General features: G+C 36.7%; 1 protein-coding gene and 1 long non-coding RNA gene across 2 annotated transcripts in view; one reads left to right on the top strand and one right to left on the bottom strand.

The window, feature by feature from the left end:
- LOC137058526 (collagen alpha-1(XXV) chain) overlaps positions 1 to 22419 on the top strand; it is an 800473-nt gene that overhangs the window by 770187 nt on the left and 7867 nt on the right. Inside the window, exons 34-35 of the mRNA XM_067431845.1 lie at positions 16364 to 16441; positions 19242 to 19280. Coding sequence (XP_067287946.1) covers positions 16364 to 16441; positions 19242 to 19280 — 117 coding nt within the window. The remainder of the gene's footprint in view (positions 1 to 16363; positions 16442 to 19241; positions 19281 to 22419) is intronic.
- Positions 1 to 22419, bottom strand: part of LOC137058715 (uncharacterized) — a 64847-nt gene that overhangs the window by 35073 nt on the left and 7355 nt on the right. The window contains exon 2 of the long non-coding RNA XR_010900818.1: positions 12983 to 13093. This is a non-coding gene — a long non-coding RNA (uncharacterized lncRNA). The remainder of the gene's footprint in view (positions 1 to 12982; positions 13094 to 22419) is intronic.

The following is a 22419-nucleotide window of genomic DNA, read 5'->3' as shown; positions in this document are numbered from 1 at the left end:
GTTCCCCATACGCAATACGAGGAACCTCTCTCGAAAGGGAACGTACTCGGTTACTTTTGTAACCTCGGTTCCCTGAGAGAGAGGGAACGAGTATTGCGTTCCGTGCCGTGTTCATGCTTCTCAGGTATCGCTTCAGTCGATCTTAAAACCTGACACCTATGGTGAGTCAGGGTCTTATATAGCCTCCTGTATGCAGATATAAGCACCCTTTTTCTGTGTTTTTTCCTGAAACGCCCCCATTGGTTCGTTCCTCTCAGCTGCCTCACCATAGGTTCCCTTAGTTGCCGCGGCTCGGCCAATCAGAGCGCTCCTCGCGCTGGGCTATGGCCGTGCAGCTGCACTGCGCTTTACATGGATACCTTTATTAATAAAGTTTTGCTTCATATTCTCGAGAAAAGGAGTTTTACCCCATAAGCAATACTCGTTCCCTCTCTCTCAGGGAACCAAGGTTACGAAAGTAACCGAGTACGTTTTCTTCAGCTGCAGCTCCAGCATGACTGGATATTACCTCTACGAATCCGCTTTTGGACTTTCTGTGAGAGAGCGCCCTCCTCATATTTAGATATGAATAAAATGACAGGTCATGAATAGATTATTTTTTGTCTCTGAATTTAAATCTTGATGTATTCACATTGGTTTCTATGTAAATACACTTGCCAGTGACCTCAAGAAGCGCGCTATCAACCGAGATTAAAGAAAGCTGTTTTTAGCATCCGTGTTAACTTGCCAGCACTCGTGCAGGTAACGCCGGTGCGAATCCTGTTCGGAGCGGGTTGACTAGGATCGGTGAGACCCAGTAAAAGTGTATTTACCAGCTTCATGCATTACTAACCAGACTCACTTTATTTGTGTAATTTATGTTTTAATGAAAATAGTTTTATTTGAACTCACCATGATGGTGAACAGTATTTTCTTTAGTTGGGCTCTTGACCCTGGACTCTCCAACATTAGTTTTCTGGCTGCTTTAATTGTGTTTGTTTCATTATAGGTATGGCATGGAAAGCAAAGCAAAAACATGGTCAGGTTTTTTGGCTCTTTGTTCATGATGCTATAATCATCATCTAGTGATCACTGGTCTTGTTCAGAGTCTAAGGTTTATGTGTGTGTTAATTTTGTTTTATTCATAATAGTGGCCAACTTGCTATTTCATTCTACAGTATGAGTTTCAGCAACATTGGGACAATCTAATACTATGCAGAGTGTAAAAAAGTGTGCATAAGGTTTTAATCTATGGCAATTGTTAGACACAAACAGATATCAAGAATTAGTGTATAAATCTCAACAATGGTGACAATCAAGGAAAAGCTTCATGCTGCAGTGCATACTGGGTACCACAAATTAAAACTCTCACATGGGTCCCAGCATGCATTGCGGCATGAATAAATTATGCATCTGAAATGAAAAAAATTATTTGAATCTTACAAAAAAATTTTGTTTGTTTTTTTGCTGTTTTTCTTGTGATGTTTTATAGTAGCTTGTTTCATGTTAAGAGTAGATGTTTATCTGATTTTTGTTTTGTTTGTCACCATTGTAGAGATACATACATACATGCACTGATTCTTAATGTCTGTGTGTGTCTAAATAATGCTCTAGTTTAAAACTTTTTTTATAAACATTCATATTGTTTGATTACGACAACCATACTATGTCAACCATAAGGATGTCGTACTGTCAACCACATGGCTATTATTACACATACTACACAATTAACACATTACCATTATAACCAGAGCATGAGAATCTGAATGAGCTCAGTGATTCAACCACTGCATGATGATTATATCATTATCATTATAGAGCCAAATCACCTGGCCATGTTTCTTTCTTGGCTTTCCATGCTGGAACAAAAGTGCTTTATAAACACAGAAAGCCTGAAAACTAATGTGAAAGAGAAAGAGCCCAACTAAAGAAAACACTGTCACCATCACCATCATGGTGACTTCATATAAAACTATTATTTTAATTAAAACAGAAATTACGCAAATAAAGTCAGTCTGGTTAGTAATGTGTGACGCTGGTAATGCTTTTTGTGGAGTTGTTTAATCCTCTGCTGAGATCTTCAGAGATTTAATGTCTTCTTTTATCTTCAGTTGATTTCATCTAAAGCTGTGGCTGAAGTCAGTTGTAGTTCTTGTGTTTCTCTTTCCTTCAGTGATTCTGCTCATTATCATCAGGTGTTCATCACTAATGCTCAATCATCACTTAATTATCTAATTAACATCAACACTGCTTCAATGGTACTTTAACTTAGTAGTGAGCACACACATGAACACGGGGAAGTGTTCATTTAACATGAGCATTTTTCGGTGTGCTTTTCCATAATTCTTAACTGTTAAATTTACGTATAACTGGCATATATCAATTCAGTTTATTAATACAATTACATAAATCTTACCTGTTTAATTTATGTATACTTACAAATATGAATCACATTAAGTTTATTAATTTGTTTATGTAAAAATAATCCAAATGCATTGACAATTTATATGCAATTTAAATACAGTCCCTGACAAAAGTCTTGTCGCTTATCTATTTTCTAGAGATACCTGATATTAACCTGACTTTTAATTAATTAATTGGTGTTAGAAATAGCTCATATGAAAAGCTAAAACCCTCCCAAATGATGTTTAATGCACTGAAATAAATAATTTTCACAGAAAAAATATTTATCATTTAATCAAGACAGAAAGGTCCAATTTTGGCAAGACAAAAGTTTTGTCGCCTATACAGAAATGGGACAAATTTACTGCAAATACAAAAATATGTCAGCAAATTAAGTTGTGGTGCTGTGAGATCCAAATTTAATATCTTGTATGACTTCCATGAGCTTGAAGGACTGCATCCATGCGGTTTGGCAAGGATTCATACAATTTATTGATGAAGTCATCAGGAATAGCTAAGAAAGCAGTCTTGCATGCCTCCCAGAGTTCATCAATATTCTTTGGTTTCGTCTTCCATGCGTCCTCTTTCATCCTACCCCACATATGCTCAATGATTTGATGTGGAGATGGAAGTATGCGATGGAGCACCGTCCTGCTGCAGAATTTGGCCTCTTTTATGGTTGGGAATATAAGAGGTAGCTAAGATTTCTTGGTATTTTAGACTATTGATGTTGCCTTCCACCCTGCAGATCTCTCGCACACCCCCATACTGGATGTAACCCCAGACCATAATTTTTCCGCCACCAAACTTCACTGTTTTCTGGGTGAATCTCGGATCCATTCTGGCTCCAGTAGGTCTCCTGCAATATTTGCGGCGACTGTGGTGTAATTCAATAGAAGATTCATCTGAAAAATCCACCTTCTGCCACTTTTCCTGCGTCCATCCTTTTAGCAGGCTGTGGGCCTTGGCAAATGCCACACGGTTAGGGTTGGGAACCGAGAACCGGTTCTTATGCAGAACCGATACTGATTTTTGAAAAATACCGGAACCGCGCGAAATTCCTGAGTGTCGGTTCCGAAAACGGTTCTGGTGCAATGTGTGTGCGAAGCGCTGGGAGTATAGCCGCGAGCCGCGCTCCCGCTCTCTCTCTCTCACACACACACACACACACACACACACACACACATACTCACACTCACACTGTCCTAGCGCTGCCGCCTCCTTTCCCCTCACGTCACTTTTTTAAAATCCCCCACAGCGCGAGTCCCGCAAACGCGGCGCCGAGGAGCTTGTTTGTAATCCAAGGACAATGGCTCATTAGTTTCGAAATGGTTTGGGTACAAGGTGATCGTGCTGAAAATAAAGGCATTTGTCTAGCGTTAGAAGCTCATTTGAAACATTGCCGCGGCTCATTTAAGAAAATGACAGCTCTGAAGAGACGCCGCTTTAGTTCGAGGTAAGTTAGTGCTAACAATAATAAAGAAAGACGATCAACACCTTATGTGTTACCACTGAAATGTGTATATATATATATATATATATATATATATATATATATATATATATATTTCCAAATGTAAGCCCATCTTATGCGGAATGCACGTTTCATACTGTCGTCTGCTCTGGCTCTAACTGTTTACTTTTTGCAAACCTTGTGAGCGCGCAAACGCTGCGACCTCGCACCAAATGTTTTTATTGGTTTATTAAGTACAAACAGGAGAGTTATGAAAAATTGAGCGCGAGGGATATGTTCACTTCACACAAAAATATTTTGGAATGAGACGGCTAACTGTAGTGGCGTTTAGTCCACTGTCTATAATAGCCTAATTTAGAGATCACTTTTTTTTTTTTAACAGACAACTTTGATCGGTTAACGTTGACGGTCAACCATCGGTCAAACAGTCATCGGTTAACATCCCTAAAACAGAGAGAGAAAATGTAATAAGACAATTTCAGAGGTGTAAATTTGAACATGTTTATTTTAATTTCCATAAATTCCATATGGCTCGATTAATCCTGTAATATATGTATAGTACAGGACTTTTTTTTTGACATTGCCAACCTGTAAATTATTTTGAGAGCAAGTAATAAACACAAAAAAGTATTGTTTAAAGTTGCGTATTGTGCCTTTTTCCTTTACCACTATTTGTTTAATAATTTTAATGGAACCGGAATCGGAACCGGAATCGTTAGGCGGAATCGGAACCGGAACCGGAACCGGAAAATTTCTCACGATTCCCAACCCTACACACGGTTTTTCAATTGTCTTTTGTTTAGTGCTGGCTTCTGGGCGCTGATTCGACCATGGAGGCCATTTCGAGACAGAATCCGACAAACTCTTCTGGTTGACACAGGGACTTCAGGTGACCACGTCTCGTGGAGCTCTGCTGCAGTGGAAAATGGGCTGGCCTTGGATTTTCAAGCCAACAAACGTTCCTCTCGAGCAGTTGTCTTGCGGGTTCTGCCTGACCTGGGCTTGTCAAAAACGTCTCCAGTCTCTTCAAATATTTTTTTTTATCCTCTGTACTTGACGCTGAGACACATTGAAGGTGTCTGCCACATCAGCAGTGGATCTGGTCTTCAGCCTCTTGATAATCAAAACTTTAGTCTCAGGGTGAATCTTAGGCATGTTTGCAGAGGTCTAGTTGCAGTTGATGTGAAGGTCTAGCGTACTGGGGTTCTTTTTATACACACTTGAGACCTAATTGATCCATTATTAGTCACAGGTGAAGCTCATATGACAAGGTGACAACACTTATGTCTTTGCAAAAATTGACTCAATGGGCTTTACCAAGCTGTGAATATTAGAATACTTTTTGAAAGTTTAGATTTTCACTGAAACATTATCACAAAAGCTGGTGGGATTAAAATGAGCCATTTCTTGTAAAAATAGAAGGGGGGATTAAAATGAGCCATTTCTTGTAAAAATAGAATAGAAAAATATATAGAAATATATTTCAGTGGCACTTTCGGTCAATTTGTACACAAGCGACAAGACTTTTGTCAGGGACTGTACATAAATCTTATGCTTTTTGTTTCTTTTTTTCTTTTAGTCTTTACATTTTTATGTAATACTTACTGGTTTTATATTTATATTTATATAAAATAAAATAAAATAAAAACAGTGCCTAATTTTGAATTTCATAATGTACATAGTTTCATAATTCTCTGGTAACGGCAGCTGCCAGCGTTTTCCTGTAAAAATAACAGTTTTTCCCCATAAAATTTACGGTAAAAAAACGGCAGCTGTGGTTGCCAGAACTTTACCGTAAAAAATACGGCAGTAACGTATTAGGTTATACGGGACAGCACCATATAATTTAAAGGTTTATAATGTAATAATTAAAGTTAAAAACAATTTATTTTACAGGTCAAAACTGTATAATTTAAAGGTTTATACATTTTATTTTATTTAACAGTAAAGCACCGTTTAATGTACAATTTTTCGAAGTGAAAAAGAACAGGTCATTGTGTAATTAACAGTGAAAAACCGTAAATTGACATTCCCAGAATTCCCCATGTGACACTTCGCATTGTATGCATTTTCATTAAATTAACTGTTTCTTCTTAGTTTTTTCTAATCACTTATGTACATTAAGGTTTTATTTTACATCTAATGTTGTTAAATTAATGTTTATTGCATTTTTAAAAAGCCATGTCTATTACCATGATGGTGTTTGGTGTTAAGTGTTTGTGTGTGCACCTTCTATATATTAATATTGTCCCTCCAAAAGCTGCTTGTGATGAGCTTTGATTTATCATGTGATTCTCATCACCACTGTAATTGGTGGCTGTCAAACTATATCAAAGTTGATAACAGATATTAGCATTTCAATAAGTTACCGTAATTGTTTTATAGTGCACTGTACTCATTATTATTACAATATAGACTTTCAAATTATATGGTTTTGAACTGTAAAATAAACATAATTTTTACCCATAATTACCACATTATAAACCTTTAAATTATATGCTGTTGTCCCGTAAAATCTAAATGTTACTGCCGTATTTTTTTACGTAAAATTCTGGCAACCACAGCTGCCGGTTTTTTACCGTAAATCAAGCGCAAGAAAAGCGCAAGCTTTTCATTCTGTCAGGCAGAATACGGGGGTGTGTGGGACTGCGGGACTGACAAGTGCAATTTAATAAAAAAATGTCTGAAAACACCACACACCGCTAACTACACACAATATTTAAAGCAGAAATGTTGCTGGTCACGTAATTCGTGCTGTTGCGATTAATGTGACCACATTAATGTGAGCCATGTAGGCTATTATTCGAGTATGAATAATAATAATAATAATAATAATAATAATAATAATAATAATAATAATAATAATAGTAATAATAAGTTTAATTTATATAGTGCCCTTCCCAAGCTCAAGGACGCTTCACAATAACAGCAAATAACAGCAGTTAAACATAAACGGACTAGTGGACATTTGCCCAGTCCAAGTAATTGAATGATTGCAGTTGCAAGTCGCACTACATTTATGATACAACATGAAAGACAGAAGTAACAAATTAATTACAGACGGCATGGTGGGCAATTAGAGTAGAGATGAAACAGATTTAACATATTGATTGTGTTATGTCAAGTTAACAATTTCATGACTGATAATACTGACTAAACAAGTGTGTTTTGAGTTTACTTTTAAACTCATGTAACATTGTTATTGTCTTGAGAGGCAGGGGTAGAGAGTTCCATAGTTTAGGGGCTGTAACAAAGAAAGACCTGCCACCCATAGACGATAAACGAAATCTCCGCTCACAGAGGAGGTCACATCCAGAAGATCAGAGATCTCGAGGGGAAGTATAAGGAGAAAGTAAGTCAGAGAGATAGGCAGGAGCAAGACCATTGAGTGACTTTGTAAGTGATACGTGATGACACGGGCAGCCAGTGCAGTTTAAACAGTGTTGGAGTTATATGGTCTGTTTTTTTTAGTATAAGTTAATAGTCTTGCAGCAGAGTTTTGGATATATTGCAAACGTGAAATAGAGTGAGCTTGTTAGTCCGGAAAAAAGAACATTACAGTAGTCGAGGCGAGATGTAATGAACGCGTGGACTAGTGCTTCAGCGTCTTTTGGGCTGACATAGGGACGGAGTTTGGCAATACGGCGCAAATGAAAAAGGATGCTTTACAAAGTTGACTAATGTAAGTGTCGAATGTCAGTGCAGGATCAAGAATGATACCCAAATTTTTGACAGTGGCAGACGGAATTATTGCAGTAGCTTCAACGTCAAGTCTTGGAATATTACTTACATTCTTTGTTAGTGATGGAGGACCAACGATTAATATTTCTGTTTTAGTCAAATTCAGACTTAGAAAATTGGAGTTGAGCCAGGTCTTTAAATCATTAACACATGATGATAGTGATATGGTCTGGTAAATAGAATCCGGTCGGCAAGCAGTGTATATCTGGATATCGTCGGCCTAGCAGTGGTATTGAAAACCATGGCAGCAAATAATTTGTCCGAGAGGCAGCATGTAAATGATGAATAGCAACGGGCCAAGAACTGATCCCTGTGGTACACCTTGTTTGAGAGTGACAGTGGGAGATTTGTAATTGTGCATAGTGATGTAGTATTTCCTATCTGTTAGATAGGAGGCAAACCAGAATAACGCGGCTCCTGAGATACCAATCTCTGATAGGCGCGTGAGTAGGACTGTATGACAGACAGTATCGAAAGCTGAGCTGAGGTCAAGTAATAAGAGTAAGGAAAGGTTTCCCGAGTCACCAGCGAGTAAGAGGTCGTTGATAACCCTTGCTAATGCAGTTTCAGTACTGTGGTTTTGGCGAAAACCAGACTGAAATAAATCAAAACTGTTATTGAGTGATAGATGTGACTGTAGTTGAATGGCAACAACCTTTTCCATGATTTTTGAGACATACGGTAAATTGGAGATTGGGCAGTAGTTAGCGTAGTCAGTTGGGTCCAGGTTAGTTTTCTTAAGAATAGGAGTAACTGCAGCCAGCTTTAGTGAGACTGGAACAGAGGCAGAGAGAAGTGACATGTTCACAAGATGTGAGATGGGTGCAGAAATAGCAGAGGTACAGTGTTTCAGAAGGGTTGTAGGTGCAGGATCCAGCCGGCAAGAAGAAGAATTAGATTTCTTTATCATTTCACTAATCATGGTGGGATTGGATTGGTCAGCAAAAAGTTATTAAGTGTGTGTATCTGAGCTTGCTCACAACTAGAATCGGTCGGTTCACCACTAAAAGTCCCACATAACCACATAAAGCATCCAGTTTTTCCTGAAAGTGGTGCAGAAAAGAACAGCACAATTTGTCCGATTCTTGTAGACATGCATTGTGCACGGGAGCCTTGACAAGCTTATTTACAATGCTGAATAGTGATTTAGGCCTGTTGTTTGCGTTATTGATTAATTTAGCGATATAAGAAGAGTGAGCTGTGTTTAAGGCGGATTTGTAGAGGTTAATATGTTCCGAAAATGCTTGGAGGTGTACAGTTAGGTTGGTTTTCCGAAAAAGACGTTCAAGCTGTCTGCCTCTGGCTTTCATGGCCCGTAGCTCAGCATTAAACCACGGCGAAGAGTGAGACAGGGGGACAGACCTAGTCCTAATTGGAGCATGCTCATCCAAAACATCAGCAATAGCAGAATGGTACAAATCAGATATTTTGGCTGGACAGGTGGAATCAAGAACATCAGAGATAGCAGAAGAAGTAATCGATGCGGCAAACATACTAGCATTAATAACATTGATCTTACGATAAGAGATGTTAATATTGTCAGTACATTTAGTTGGACCGATTAATGTAAAATCAAATGTAATAAGCTTATGATCAGAGATAGGAGTGACCAGACCATTGATGGAGATGTCATTCAAGCCAGATGTACAAACTAAGTCAAGTGTGTGGCCATGAGTATGAGTTGGGAAGTTTACATTCTGATAAAGTTCAAAGCAGTCCAAAACAGACATTAACTGAGTCCTATTAGAGGAGGGAGTATCAACGTGAATGTTAAAGTCACCAAGCAAGATGACCTTGGATGATGAATCACAGGCAAGCGTTAGTAGTTCACTTAGTTCAGAGAAAAAATTGTTTTGCAGTTTGGGTGGTCTATAAATCAGGATGATTGTAAGGGGACTGTTCGAGGAAGTTTTCAAAACCATATATTCAAAAGTCGTAGTAATGTGGAAGTCCAGTTGAGCAAGTGTTATGGAGTTGCGATAAATGACCGCAAGGCCACGCCCTTTAGTGGATAGGTGTGGCTTTGAAGGGTGCTGGTATCCGTATGGTGTTAGCAGATTCAGATGCATGAAGTCATTCGGTGTTTGCCAGGTCTCAGTAAGGAATATCATGTCCATATTATTGTCAATAATAAGTTCACTAAGGTAGAGGCCTTTGCCCGAGATAGAGCGACAGTTCAGTAGAGAAAAGTGATTTTGCAGCACATCTGAATTATCAGCTAAATTGACATTGTAATCTGACTTTCTTATGCAGACGAGCAATCGCGGTGGACGACAGTCGCTTTGGCATTTTGGATTGACCAAAGTTCTGTGACTTGACCAGATGCACGGGATAACAGTTGGTGTTGTTATACGTGTTATACGTGTTATACAGTTATACGTGTTAGGGGTTCGGATGGCGGTCGCCATGTTGCTCCTCCATCTTGAAAGTACATTTGCCAAAGAGGGACATACCCGTAAATTCAAGCTTCGCTTTTCGCGTTTTTACACTCGATGGCACCGTGCCGCATGTGAAGAGGAGGATTGCTTGAGGCTGCTATATGATGATGAGGATTGCTTGAGGCTGCTATATGATGATGGAGGATCACTCTTTAAGCCCCTTTCTAACTGCACGTCGAACCCGCAATATTCCCGGAACATTGCCGGGTCGCCTTCTGTGTGAAAGCAACCACGTCCCGGAATTGATTACCGAATTCGACCCGGGTCGGGAACCTAGTAACATTGCGGGATATGTATCAGAGTCGCCAAGGAAGCGGAAAAGAGAATTAAGACGGCAACGCAACAGGCAAATCAACAAGACAAAAGTAAATATTAGAGTGGCCTTTGTAAGATGGAAAGAGCTCATGAGGAGCAACGATTTTAAAAAGAACGCCAACGTTTCCTGCTTTCTTCTCGACAGGTAATATTAATTCAGCCTATTTGTGTATAATGGAAGTTTTATTGTTGCTTGGCTAATTATATCATGGTGTGCTGAGCATAACACTAGAACGACGTCTAGTTTTCCTCGCGTCAATGATGAAAAAGTATTGTTTACCTTATAACATAAATCCGTGTTCTATGACGGATAACATGAGATTAATATTTGAATTGCATTATAATTTGTTTGCCTTACGCTAGTGATGTCTTACAATATACAGAATAACGACAGCACTGATAAAAAAGTTCCTTGACTAAGATTAGCTTGCATTCGGTCTGGGAACCTGATAGCTGATGTTAGCAATGAAATGGTAAAAAATAACGAAAACGTAAAACTATTATTCATTTTAGATATATTAATTTGATCATAGATCATTTAGCAAATTAAATAACTGCAAATTATAATAGTTTTCAAAAGTAACCTCATCACTTGCAACACTCACCGAAGAGGTCGAACTGGAAGCCATGACTAAATCGGCCACCGTAGGAGTTGAAACGAATTCGAATTTGAGAGGAACAGAAACTATTATTAACTGGATGGTCATATATCTTTTCACCACTAGATGGGGGGAAAATATCACACAGTGTAGCTTTAAAGCTGACAGAACACTGATGAGAATATTACTATAGAATCAATAGATGTATACCACCAATTTAATTTAATTTGATTAAATTAATGTTTAAGTTGATATTTACAAGAAATATTGTAACTGTGACTAACTTTAACTGCTGTAAAAAGCACCTTATTTGTTTAAAGTGTTTGCAAACCATATGTTATTGGACTTTTGTTCATTTAGCAGCACTTTTGTATTCATTATTGAATTTTGCGCATACTGCAATTAATCACTATTAATCACAGAAAATCTTGCTATTAATTGCGGTTAAACATTTTAATCGTTGCCCAGCACTAATTTTAAGCCCTACTCGCTGTTGATAAATCACATTCAATTAATGTAAAGAGCTAGTGTCAAGGCAGATGTCCTGCAAAGTTTAGCTCGACTATTTAAACACCTGAACCAGCTAAGCAATGTCTACTAAATATCTAAAAATGTTAATGAAAGTGTGTTGGAACTGGTTGGATCAGAACTCTGCTGAACATGTTTCTCCTGGGTCAGGACTGGGTTTTAAATCTATTAATGAATGTGCAAAGTTGGGTGTCTGCATGCAGATTTGTAGGTCAGTCAGTACAATGGAAAATGGAATCTACAACAAAACTTTATTCTGTTCTGCATATGCAAACAAAACTGCAATGTTTTTGAACTTTTGAATATGTCTTTATCACATTTTTGTCTTTATACCCTGAACCTTATTAACTGAAAAAATGTTACTGCAGGAAGTGGAGAAAAAATAATACTGTTTTCTGAAAACTCTTCAAACACACTGGATAGGCCTGCAGCTTCTGTGATGATATGCATTCAGGGCACTGCCTTGAGTTCTCTATCCATTGGTCAATAGACCTTACACGTCACCACACTCATGCAGCATGAGGTGAATGCAGATTCTTCAACGATAGCTTTATAAAGAAAATATAGTCAACATTAACTGCAGATGGTGCCAAATAAACATGCTTATTTGGAAAACAGTGTCATATCACATCAATTACAGCTGATAGCAAAAATGATAAAACCTTTTGTTATTGCAAAAACCCAGTCTATAGGTGCCACAGACTTGCAAATTTTATCACTCAATAGATTTAACATGATTTCAGCCGAGCAATATCCATGCTACTAGCACCAAATTAGTTTCTTATAATGGGTAAATACACTGAAATGGACATAGTTCACCCAAAATGAATAAAAAATCCATCATTTACTCACCCTCCAAACACACATGACTTTCTTTCTTTTGCTGAACATACACACACACAAAAAATTGTAACCTACTATAAAACCTACTGTATCCTACTGTAGAAGTCAATGACATTGACTGTCTGATTACCAACATTCTTCAAAGTATTTTCTTTAGTGTTCAGCAGTACAAAACAAAAAAAACACAAAACATACAGGTTTAGAAAAACACCTTGACGGTGATGATAGAATTTAAATTTCAGGGTGAACTATACCTTTAACATGTAATATGTTGCCTATGTCAGTATGTGTACACTTGTAATTAAAAAATAATGTAAAGTATTACATTTAGCAAATTACTACATCACAAGTAATATAACAGTATTTTTTTAATAAAAATTTGATTGAGTAAACAAGATATTTGTGTTTGTAAATATGTTTTTATATTTTGAATTTGTCACTAGGCTTAAGTCAACATTGGAAGCCATTGATAAATTAGAGAATACGGTTTCAAGGCTGTACTCATTCATTATAAACTAGTATCTAAGTATTTTTTGGTGATGATGATGATCTTGTTTTATATTATATATATTTAAGGAGGGAGAAGTCAAAATAATTTATGTGGTAACCTTTTTCTTTTTTTAAATTGTCACAGAGATGCTGAAAAAGCTGCCCTTCACTACCTTAAATCCTAATTCGAGTAGCTGTTGAAGGCCTCTCATGGTTTGGAGAATGTATCCAGACAGATTCAAGAGATGGTTTCCAGTACATAGGGAGCAGCACAAAGGGCAAACCTAGGAAGTTCCAGATGAACAAACATTAAATGCAAAAAACAGTGTGAATATCTTAAAAGAAACTAAAGAGTTGCAAACTCTGAAGCAGTGTTCAAGTTTTAATAAGTTGTACAGCTTGAAGTGTAAAGCTTGTTCTCATAGACAGATACGTCATATTTATGAATGAAATTAATTTGTCATTTAAACTGATGCAAACAGGGAAAGTGAGTAGAAAAGACTTATCCTGTCGCCCCCTCTAGTGGACAGCTTTAATCATTACCGCATTCATTGCTCAGATAACGCAAGTCAATGGGATTTTTTGGGAAAGTAAGTCTGACCAGTTAGAAAAGATATAAGCGAGTCAGACTAGTCTGAAGGTCTGAGCTGAGTTTGGTGAAGCATTATTTCTCATAATATTAATAATAAATCATATTTATATAGGACTATATGCTGGAGCTCTCAAGCAAACTTAATAAAGACAACTCAGAGAAGAGAAGTGATGTTCTCAGAGAACATCACCCAATTCATTATTTAATATTTGTTTTATAATAAAAAATAATACGATTTTAAAGGTATGTCGTGCTCGTCAACCGACATGATTTTAATTAATCCCAAACTCTGCTAATTTTGTCAGTATCAATATGTTTACTGATACTTCTCACTTTTCTGTCTCTTTCTTTTCACGTGAACAAAATAGACACATGCTTACATTCACAAATTTAAACTGTATTTCTATTCAATTTTCAAAATTATTGACATGTCATACACGCCTTACCTGCCTTTTGATGTAAATAAAAGACTAGAGTGGCAAATATCACGGACATATTATCATGTACAGTTCAGCTTGTTATTTATTTTTATTTCCATTTTCCTTTTATTCAAAGAGACGGGACTATTTGCACTGTATTTATCAATGAGAGGGCTATCATAGCCTACTCAAATAATACTGTGGCTCACATTAATGGGGTTGCTTGCAAATCGCAACAGCACGAATTACATGACAACATATTTCATATAGCAACATATTTCTGCTTTAAATATTATATATGTGTAGTTAGCAGTGTGGTGTTTTCAGACATTTTTTTTTTATTAAATTGCATTTGTCAGTCCCACACTCCGTATTCTGCCTGACAGAATGAAAAGCTTGCGCTAAAGGTGGAGCTGTTTGACCAATCAGATGAAAGAGGCGTTTCATCGCTGCCCATGTGTGGAAACGAAATATCGAACCCATAAACCATTTTGTAAAACACAAACGAAATATGAAAAATCAAGCCAAAATCGAATTTTTCTTTTTTTAAACTAAACAAAAAAAAGAATAAACAAGCGGATTTATCTGTTCTCGTTATTCCATTCCAAACAGGAAATTAAATGATCAGATGATACACGGACCCAATAGTAGTCCGAGGGCGCGTCTCAAACAGATCCCTAGTCCACTAGTCAGGGCACTGCTTAAGACATAAACCAATGGGCTGACTCACTCATCAGTGCCCTCACTACTGAACTAGGAAGCTGATTGAGACGCGCCCCAAGTGACGATGTGTTGCAGTCGCAGTCCTCTCTGGCGATATCGTTTTGTATGAGGTAGCGTTACACAGAACAATTTAAGTTATTTAATTTAAACTTAATTTGACTATTGGAAGGCGCGCGTTTCTCATTCACCACAGACTGTAAACAAAAAACTAAAACACGGCATGTCGCAATCTGTGACGAAGCAGGCGAGAGCCAATGAGCGTTTGATATCACTGCCGTAAAACGCAATGTTTGAATTCCTAACGAGCGCGGGATTTGTTTACGGCCGCTGTTGAAGAGACAAATGAAGAACGCTGGATAAAAAAGTTCCTCGTATGGATTCCAAAGATGTGGATTACACCGAACAATTTAAATGAGTGTCTTTTGTGAATTTATTGCGTTTTGGTGTACTTTCAAGTCATTGTGTCCCATGGCAAGCAAAATAAGTATGACATGATAAATAATGGTTAAATGATTACAGAAATCTTATTCATTTTAGGTTTTTAAGGTGTAGTTTTGTTTAATGTAAATCCCTTGAACCGAGTTTGCAGCAGAATGTTTATTGCTTTTAATGTTGTACGTATTAGATTCATGTAGAACTATACATTACATATCAATACACATAACTGCTAAACAATAAGAACTTATCTTTAGAATAGGGGTCAAATTGCCTTTATTAGTACTGTATTAGGCTTAATTATTGGCTTATTCTGGTTAGTAAACTTGAATATTACTCAATTAATGCCATAATTGAGGAGGATAAAACTTTCACTTTAGAATAGGGGGTCAAATTTGCTTTATTACACTATTTTAGCCATTTATAATGGCAAAATCAGCAGTAATTAAACATAACTACTATCTTATTGTTCAGTTAACTTAAGAGAATGGCACAGAAATATAATTACAAAACTACACAAAAATAATATATGGCTTATTAAGTTGTAAATAATGGCTAATATGCCCTTTCTATTATGTTAAGTTAATCACTAATTACTATTGTGTCCACGCTTAACTAGTGCATAATTGTGAAGAAGCAAATGATTCATTACTAGTTTAACTAATGCATAATTAATGTTAAATTAATCATTAATTACGTGTGTTCGTACTTAACTAATGCTTAATTGTGAACAAGTTAATCATTAATTAATGCTTAACTAGTGCGTTAATCTGGACCCTTAAAATAAAGTGTTACCTATTTTTCAGCTGACCTAACTATTGTGTCCACAGGGGGAGAAGGGAAAGAAGGGCAAAAAGGGGCCTAAGGGGGAGAAAGGAGAACAGGGTGCCCCTGGATTAGATGCACCCTGCCCTCTGGTATGTCCCAGCTGAGAGCTGGAAAACTACCCAAGACAGCGGACATCTAAGGGAAGAGTTGTCCCGTGGTCAAAGTGGCAGCCTACCTCATCCTTGATATCTGAAATAACTGTATAAATTATCATCATAAATCATCGATATTTTGATATCATTGATCATCAGATTATCATCGATAATCATTGAAATCATTGATAATTATCAAAAAATTATTATTATCATAATTAGCTTTGCAAAAACAAATACTTTTAGGGGTGGAGGGGGGTTTGCTTTCTAGGACAAACGCCTGGACAAATTGGTCTCTTTTAAGGTAAACCATTATTCATATCAAGGAAAGGTGGTTAACATGATTCCCAAGGATCCACTGGGCTACTCCTCTCTGCCCTATGCCGTGCCCTCTCAACGGGTGGACGGAAGGGTGCCTGCAGCCTCTATCCTAGTAACACTCCTAGTTCCGTTTCTATGACACAGGGTTTCCGGGGCTTTAAGGGTGAAAAGGGCGAGCCAGGTCAACCTGGCCTGGATGGGCTGGATGCCCCGTGCCAATTGGTACAGTATCCTGTTTTCCTATCTCTCCTGTGCATGATGGCTCTGCATCCTCACTGCTGAGCACCCCTCATCCAAGCTTTTGGCAAAGGAGCTTTAACTTTAAACTCATGCATGGCTTAGTGGAGCAGAGCTTACAGTATCTCATTGCCTTTTCACCTTTAACACATGTACTGCATGCCTGCTTTCTACAGGTAGCAAGACATTTTAACATGTTTTTTCCTAACTGTATAACATCAGTAGCACTTATTTATGCCCAATAGTTTAATTCATCCTTACTTAAAACCAAAATCACCAATATCAAACTAATATCATCATTTTAGTGATTTACTCACCTGCTTTTTTAAGTCTTGTTCTTGTCCATTATTTATCTAAGTTAAATAATTTAATAATAATAATTATTTATTTTTTTTAAATACTCTTTCTGATTATTGAGTAGTGTTTGCTCTCCTGAGATGAAATAACCAGTCCTAATTAATCTTAGATCCCGTAAATAATTAATTTTGTGCCAAACCATTCCTGAGAGGTTATTTAATTAAGTGTCAGCATGAGTCTTTAACCCTTTCCTGTTCCCTCTCGTATATCTGTTCCAATTGGGCACTCAATCCTACCAAAGAAGAAAATGAGTCATATCCTGAATTGTTCATGTTTACTGACTTCAGATAATACATTTGATAGTCATTTTCTAATCTGAATACATTTGTTATTAAAAGAAAGGTAAACATTTAAAGCATGTATTTATAAATTATGCAATATATGAGCCCGACTTCATTTTAATACAATTATTGATGATGATTTGCATGAGTAGTTTAGTAATTGTTTAGTATCTTATGCATACGTACAATGTTTGATCAAAGACTAAGTGTGTGTCAGTTCACTGAAAAAAAAGGAAAACACACATTGTCCAATTTACGTAATCTGATTATTTGCAATCTACGCAACAAAATTATGTTTCTCTTCTAAACATGATTTATTTGCTTTCAATTAATGAAATTCTCTTAAATGTGCAATTTACTAGATTACATTATTTGGGGCTAATGTGAACCAATCAAGTATTGAACATGATTTTTGCTGAAACTGTAGTTCCCAGCATGCTTTGCGTGGGACTTGACGAAAAGAGTAAAAATGTTGAACTTAAGTGTTATTTTATGTGTTTTTTGGGCAAAGTTAGATAAGGGGGAGACTTTACATTGTTTAATAGTGTTTAATGTTTAATTATGTTTGAATAATTAGAATCATTCAAATTATTCTGGGTTACCATAGTGGAGAAGAACGGAGCGATTGCTTATACTGTGGACTTAGACAGCACATGTCTTTAAAGAGTTTCATACATAGCACTTGACATGTTCATTATGTGCTATTGCTGGCTAACAGAATGAAAGTTAGCTTGTGCAGTCTTATAAATCAGTCAAGTGACCACTAAAATATTCCAAAAATAAATTAAGCATGTAATTTGATTAAAGAGTCAGGGTCTCAAGGGTCCCCTGTGCACACCATGTTGTTAGGAAGCCATATTAAAATCATTTTTGGACTACTCAATTGGGTTACTTAAAAATTACTTCATCCCATGATGTTGAAGTTATGTGGACAAATTATGTTTGTTTAACTTAATTGAATCATGTGGAACTGATGTACATGATTAAATCAAGCCTGCAGTCTCCCTCTCATTTACTGAAGCTTTCGCGCCTCAATCACCCCCCCCGGTGACCGGTCCCAGTATAGCCGGCCCTCTGTGTTTTCTAATGGACGCGAGACAAACTAAACAATAAAATTACACTTCAAATATTTTTTCCCCAAAGTTAGTTTATGTCATTGAAGGCAGTTATCATCACGATGATTTCATTTCAAGTGTTCGTTTTTAAAATAAGTTTAGTTTTAGTTATTTATCTGACGCTTTTAAAACGGGCGGTGTGACGTCATGATTGACAGCTGAGACTGACGTCTTCTTTGAGTGAAGTTGTCACTGAGGCACTAACGGACTTTTTTCAGAATTTTTGGGAGCAGATTGGTGCTTTAGCTTTAATTTCTACATTTCCATAACTGTTTATTTCACACCAACATAATTAATTGTTCTGCATCTGCGAGAGTGTGAGCGGGCTTTTGATATCGCAGCTGTACTTCCTGCTCTACTTCACTCCGGGCTTTTGATATCGCAGCTGTACTTCCTGCTCTACTTCACTCCGAGTCTGCGCAGTAGTGATTTCGGGACCGGAGTTGCGCAGTAGAGCGCACTACTGCGCAACTCCGGTCCCGAAATCACTACTGCGCAGACTCGGTCCCAAGATGTCAGCACCGCAGTGCATTCTAATTATTCCAACATAATTAAACACTAAACACTATTAAACAATATAAAGTATCCCCCTTATCTAATTTTGCCCAAAAAACACATAAAATAACACTTAAGTTAAATTTTTTTACTCTTTTCGTCAAGTCCCACGCAAAGCATGCTGGGAACTACAGTTTCAGCAAAAATCATGTTTGAGTTCTTGATTGGTTCACATTCATCCCAAATAATGTAATCTAGTAGATTGCACATTTAAGAGAATTACATTAATTGAAAGCAAAGAAATCATGTTTAGAAGAGAAACACAATGTTGTTGCGTAGATTGCAAATAATAAGATTACATAAATTGGACAATGTGTGTTTTCCTTTTTTTCAGTGTATCATATGCACACCAAAATGAGTTTTGGTGTATACATTCCACAACATTGCACACTCGTACTATTTATATGCATTTAGATGTGATCGGGTTGATCATGTATACTGACACTACAGTTTTGTTTTGTTTTTTCTCCACTACAGGGTCCAGATGGGCTTCCAATGCCAGGCTGTTGGCAGAAGGTAAGTTTAAGATGATTCTCAAAAATCCTATAGATTTTTTGTAAAGTGTGGTTAAATGTTAAGGATAAAGAGCTTTCCGCAGCTCTGTTGACATAGTAACAGAGTCTGACAGTAGTGAATTGAAGATTTTTACACATTTTTCAAGTGTCTGTACTTTATTAGAGTCTTTCTATAGAAAACTTTTACTTCACAACATTCCAAAGTATGATTTTGTACTTTTTACTGCACTACATTTCATATTGAATTGAATTTAATACTTAAAGGTATAGTTTACCCAAAGATGAACATTAGCCTATGATTTAATATGTATATGACATCCTTCTTTCACACAAATACAATTATAGATATATTAAAAAATATCCTGACTCACAAATGTTAAAAAGGTATTATTAGAAAACCAATGATGTCAGCACGGATTATGTTTATGACCGCCCCAACACGTGATGCAACAATTGTGACCATCAGCCTGATGGATTGCCGGGAATGGATACTGTTTAATACTTATTCTTTTTTAATAAGATTTTTTTTTTTTTACTTCACGAAAACTGAAAATAAACATTAAATAAATAACTTAAACATTAACAAAATATGTACAAATATTTGCTTCTTGATTTAGATGAAAACTGTGCACCAGGAAATAAAGTTAGATGATGATAACCTTTAAAGTGTTGACAAAGTGATTAAGACAAATTGGTTGTTTTTTTAATCCACAATTTTAGGTCTTGTTAACTATACATATAGTAACATAGTAAGGTTTTACTATAGCAATTTTTAAAGGTTTATTGTAAACAGTATGTACAGAGCTTTGGCTGAAGTGTGAATGGGGTTGTAAATAGATAGTGATTTATATATATTTTATTGTTTTTATTTTTGTTTCTGCCATGGGACTGTGACTCGTGTAAAGCATCTTTTCTTTTGTAAGAGTAATGTACTTGCACATGGTCCCTGTCAAATAAATAATAAACAAAACTAAGCTCTTCTGCACTGAAAAAAAACAATCAGTAGAATTTACTAAATTTTTATTTCGCAAGTGTTTGCACGAATTTTTTTCAAGTAAATTTAACACCTAAGAAAATTATGTAAATTTACTTAACTAAGCTGAGTAAAATTTACAAACTGCACAAGTACATATAACTTGGCCTGTTAAATTTTATTGAGTAATATTTACTTACAAATTTGATGTAGTTAATATAATTAAGTAAATCTATTGACTCTTTTTAATGCATTTTACTTGTTTGTTTTTTTTACAGTGCTGGTTATTACCATATTTTATATTAATTTAAATTACTGATCCTTTTAATACATTTTAATTGTTTTATGCAGTGCTGGTTATTTAAAAAAAATGCTTTTATAATGTAACTATATAATACTGTGATAATGTGCAGTTAAGGGTATTTTATTGACAAGAAATAAAAAAGCACATACAGAAACATGTAGCTAATGCTTCACTCAGGTTTAAATGAGGTTTTAACAGTTTTAGATTAAAACCATAGACTGTAAAAAAATATGGACGTAGTGTCCGTGACGTCACCCATAGGATTCTGATAAGCCGTTCTGAAGCTTAAAGTATGGGCGAGCTGGGCGTTGCCATCTTGTGAGCGAGTCAACGCGTGTCACTCTTGGATAACAGAAAATGGGCAAAAAGGCGGGATGTGCGCGGAGCTGAGGTGACGCAATAACTATAGACGGCGGATAAATTGGCTATCCACTTGTAACCACGCCCTTAATTATGCAGAACCTTAAGGCTTTATATAACGGAAACGAATGAGTTATAAAAAAATTCACCCCCCTCAGAGTTGTCATGAAGATCAAAATTAGCATTATAAGCCAAAACCACAATTTGTACCAGGCTGTAAACATGTTTTTTTCTGCTTTAAAGTTGAGAATTTTAATATGGGGCTCAATGAGATTCTGCTCCCTTCTGGAGCCTGCCTCTAGTGGCCAGTTAAGGAATTACAGTTTACATTACTTCCGTATTGGCTTCAAGAGAGATCGCGGGAGGTTGCCGCTTGATTAAAACCCTAATTTTCAACTCAGATGTTGTAATACAACATAAGAAATTCGCATGCAACTAATACAAGTGTAAATGTAAAGGTTACACATGTTGGATGTCACAGGGTACAGGTTTTCTCAAGGGTACAGTTCTCCACAAAAAACAACAACAAGGCATATAATAATAATAATAATATATTTTATTTGTAAAGCCCTTTTCATAGTTAAAAACAATCCTAAAGTGCTACACATAAAACAAATAAAACAAAATTAAAACCGGAAAGAACACACACAAAAAAAAAAAAAAAGTTAGCAAAAAGTAAAAAATGCTTGTTTGAAAAGAAAGGTTTTTAGTTCTTTCTTAAAAGAGTCTATGGCTTGAGGAGCCCTTAGGTTTTCTGGAAGGGAATTCCGAAGACGCGGTGCGACTGAGCAGAAGGCTCGATCCCCCATAGTGCGGAGCTTAGTTGTGGATGGTTGAAGAAGGGCTTTGTTTCCAGAACGGAGGTTGCGTGAAGAGTTTTGTGTTGCGACGAGTAGTTCCTTTAAGTAGGGGGGTGCATCCGTGGATGCATCAACGGGTAAGTACGATGATTTTATAATTAATCCTGTATGAAACAGGGAGCCAGTGGAGGGAGTGAAGGATGGGTGTGATATGGTCATATTTTCTTATCCTCATTAGGATCCTGGCAGCACTGTTCTGAATGTATTGTAATTTTTGTAGACTTTTGCCAGGAATCCCAAAAAAGGAGAGCGTTGCTGTAGTCCAGCCTGGATGATATAAAAGCATGGACAAGTTTTTCAGCATCTGACAGACACACTTTTCAGAAGTGTGGGACGGAGTTTAGCAATGTTCCTGAGATGATAGAAGGAGATCTTACACAGATGTTGTATGTGGGCTTCAAATGTGAGTTTAGCATCAAATCTTACTCCCAGGTTAGTGACTGTCGATGAAATTGGAATGTTTGGACCAGAGAACGTGATGTGCGTTATAAGTGATGACTGGACCTGGTGTGGTGTACCCACTAAAATAGCTTCTGTTTTGGAGCTATTTAGCTGTAGGAAGTTTGCCTTCATCCATGCCTCAATATCCTCAAGACAGGAGCTCAGAGATGACAGAATGGCTGTAGATGAAGTGAGGTTGGTT

The sequence above is a fragment of the Pseudorasbora parva genome, chromosome 1 (assembly GCF_024679245.1).
Source record: "Pseudorasbora parva isolate DD20220531a chromosome 1, ASM2467924v1, whole genome shotgun sequence".
Classification (NCBI taxonomy): Eukaryota; Metazoa; Chordata; class Actinopteri; order Cypriniformes; family Gobionidae; genus Pseudorasbora; species Pseudorasbora parva.
Note: the sequence above shows the minus strand (reverse complement) of the source record. Positions and strands in the feature narration are given on the sequence as shown.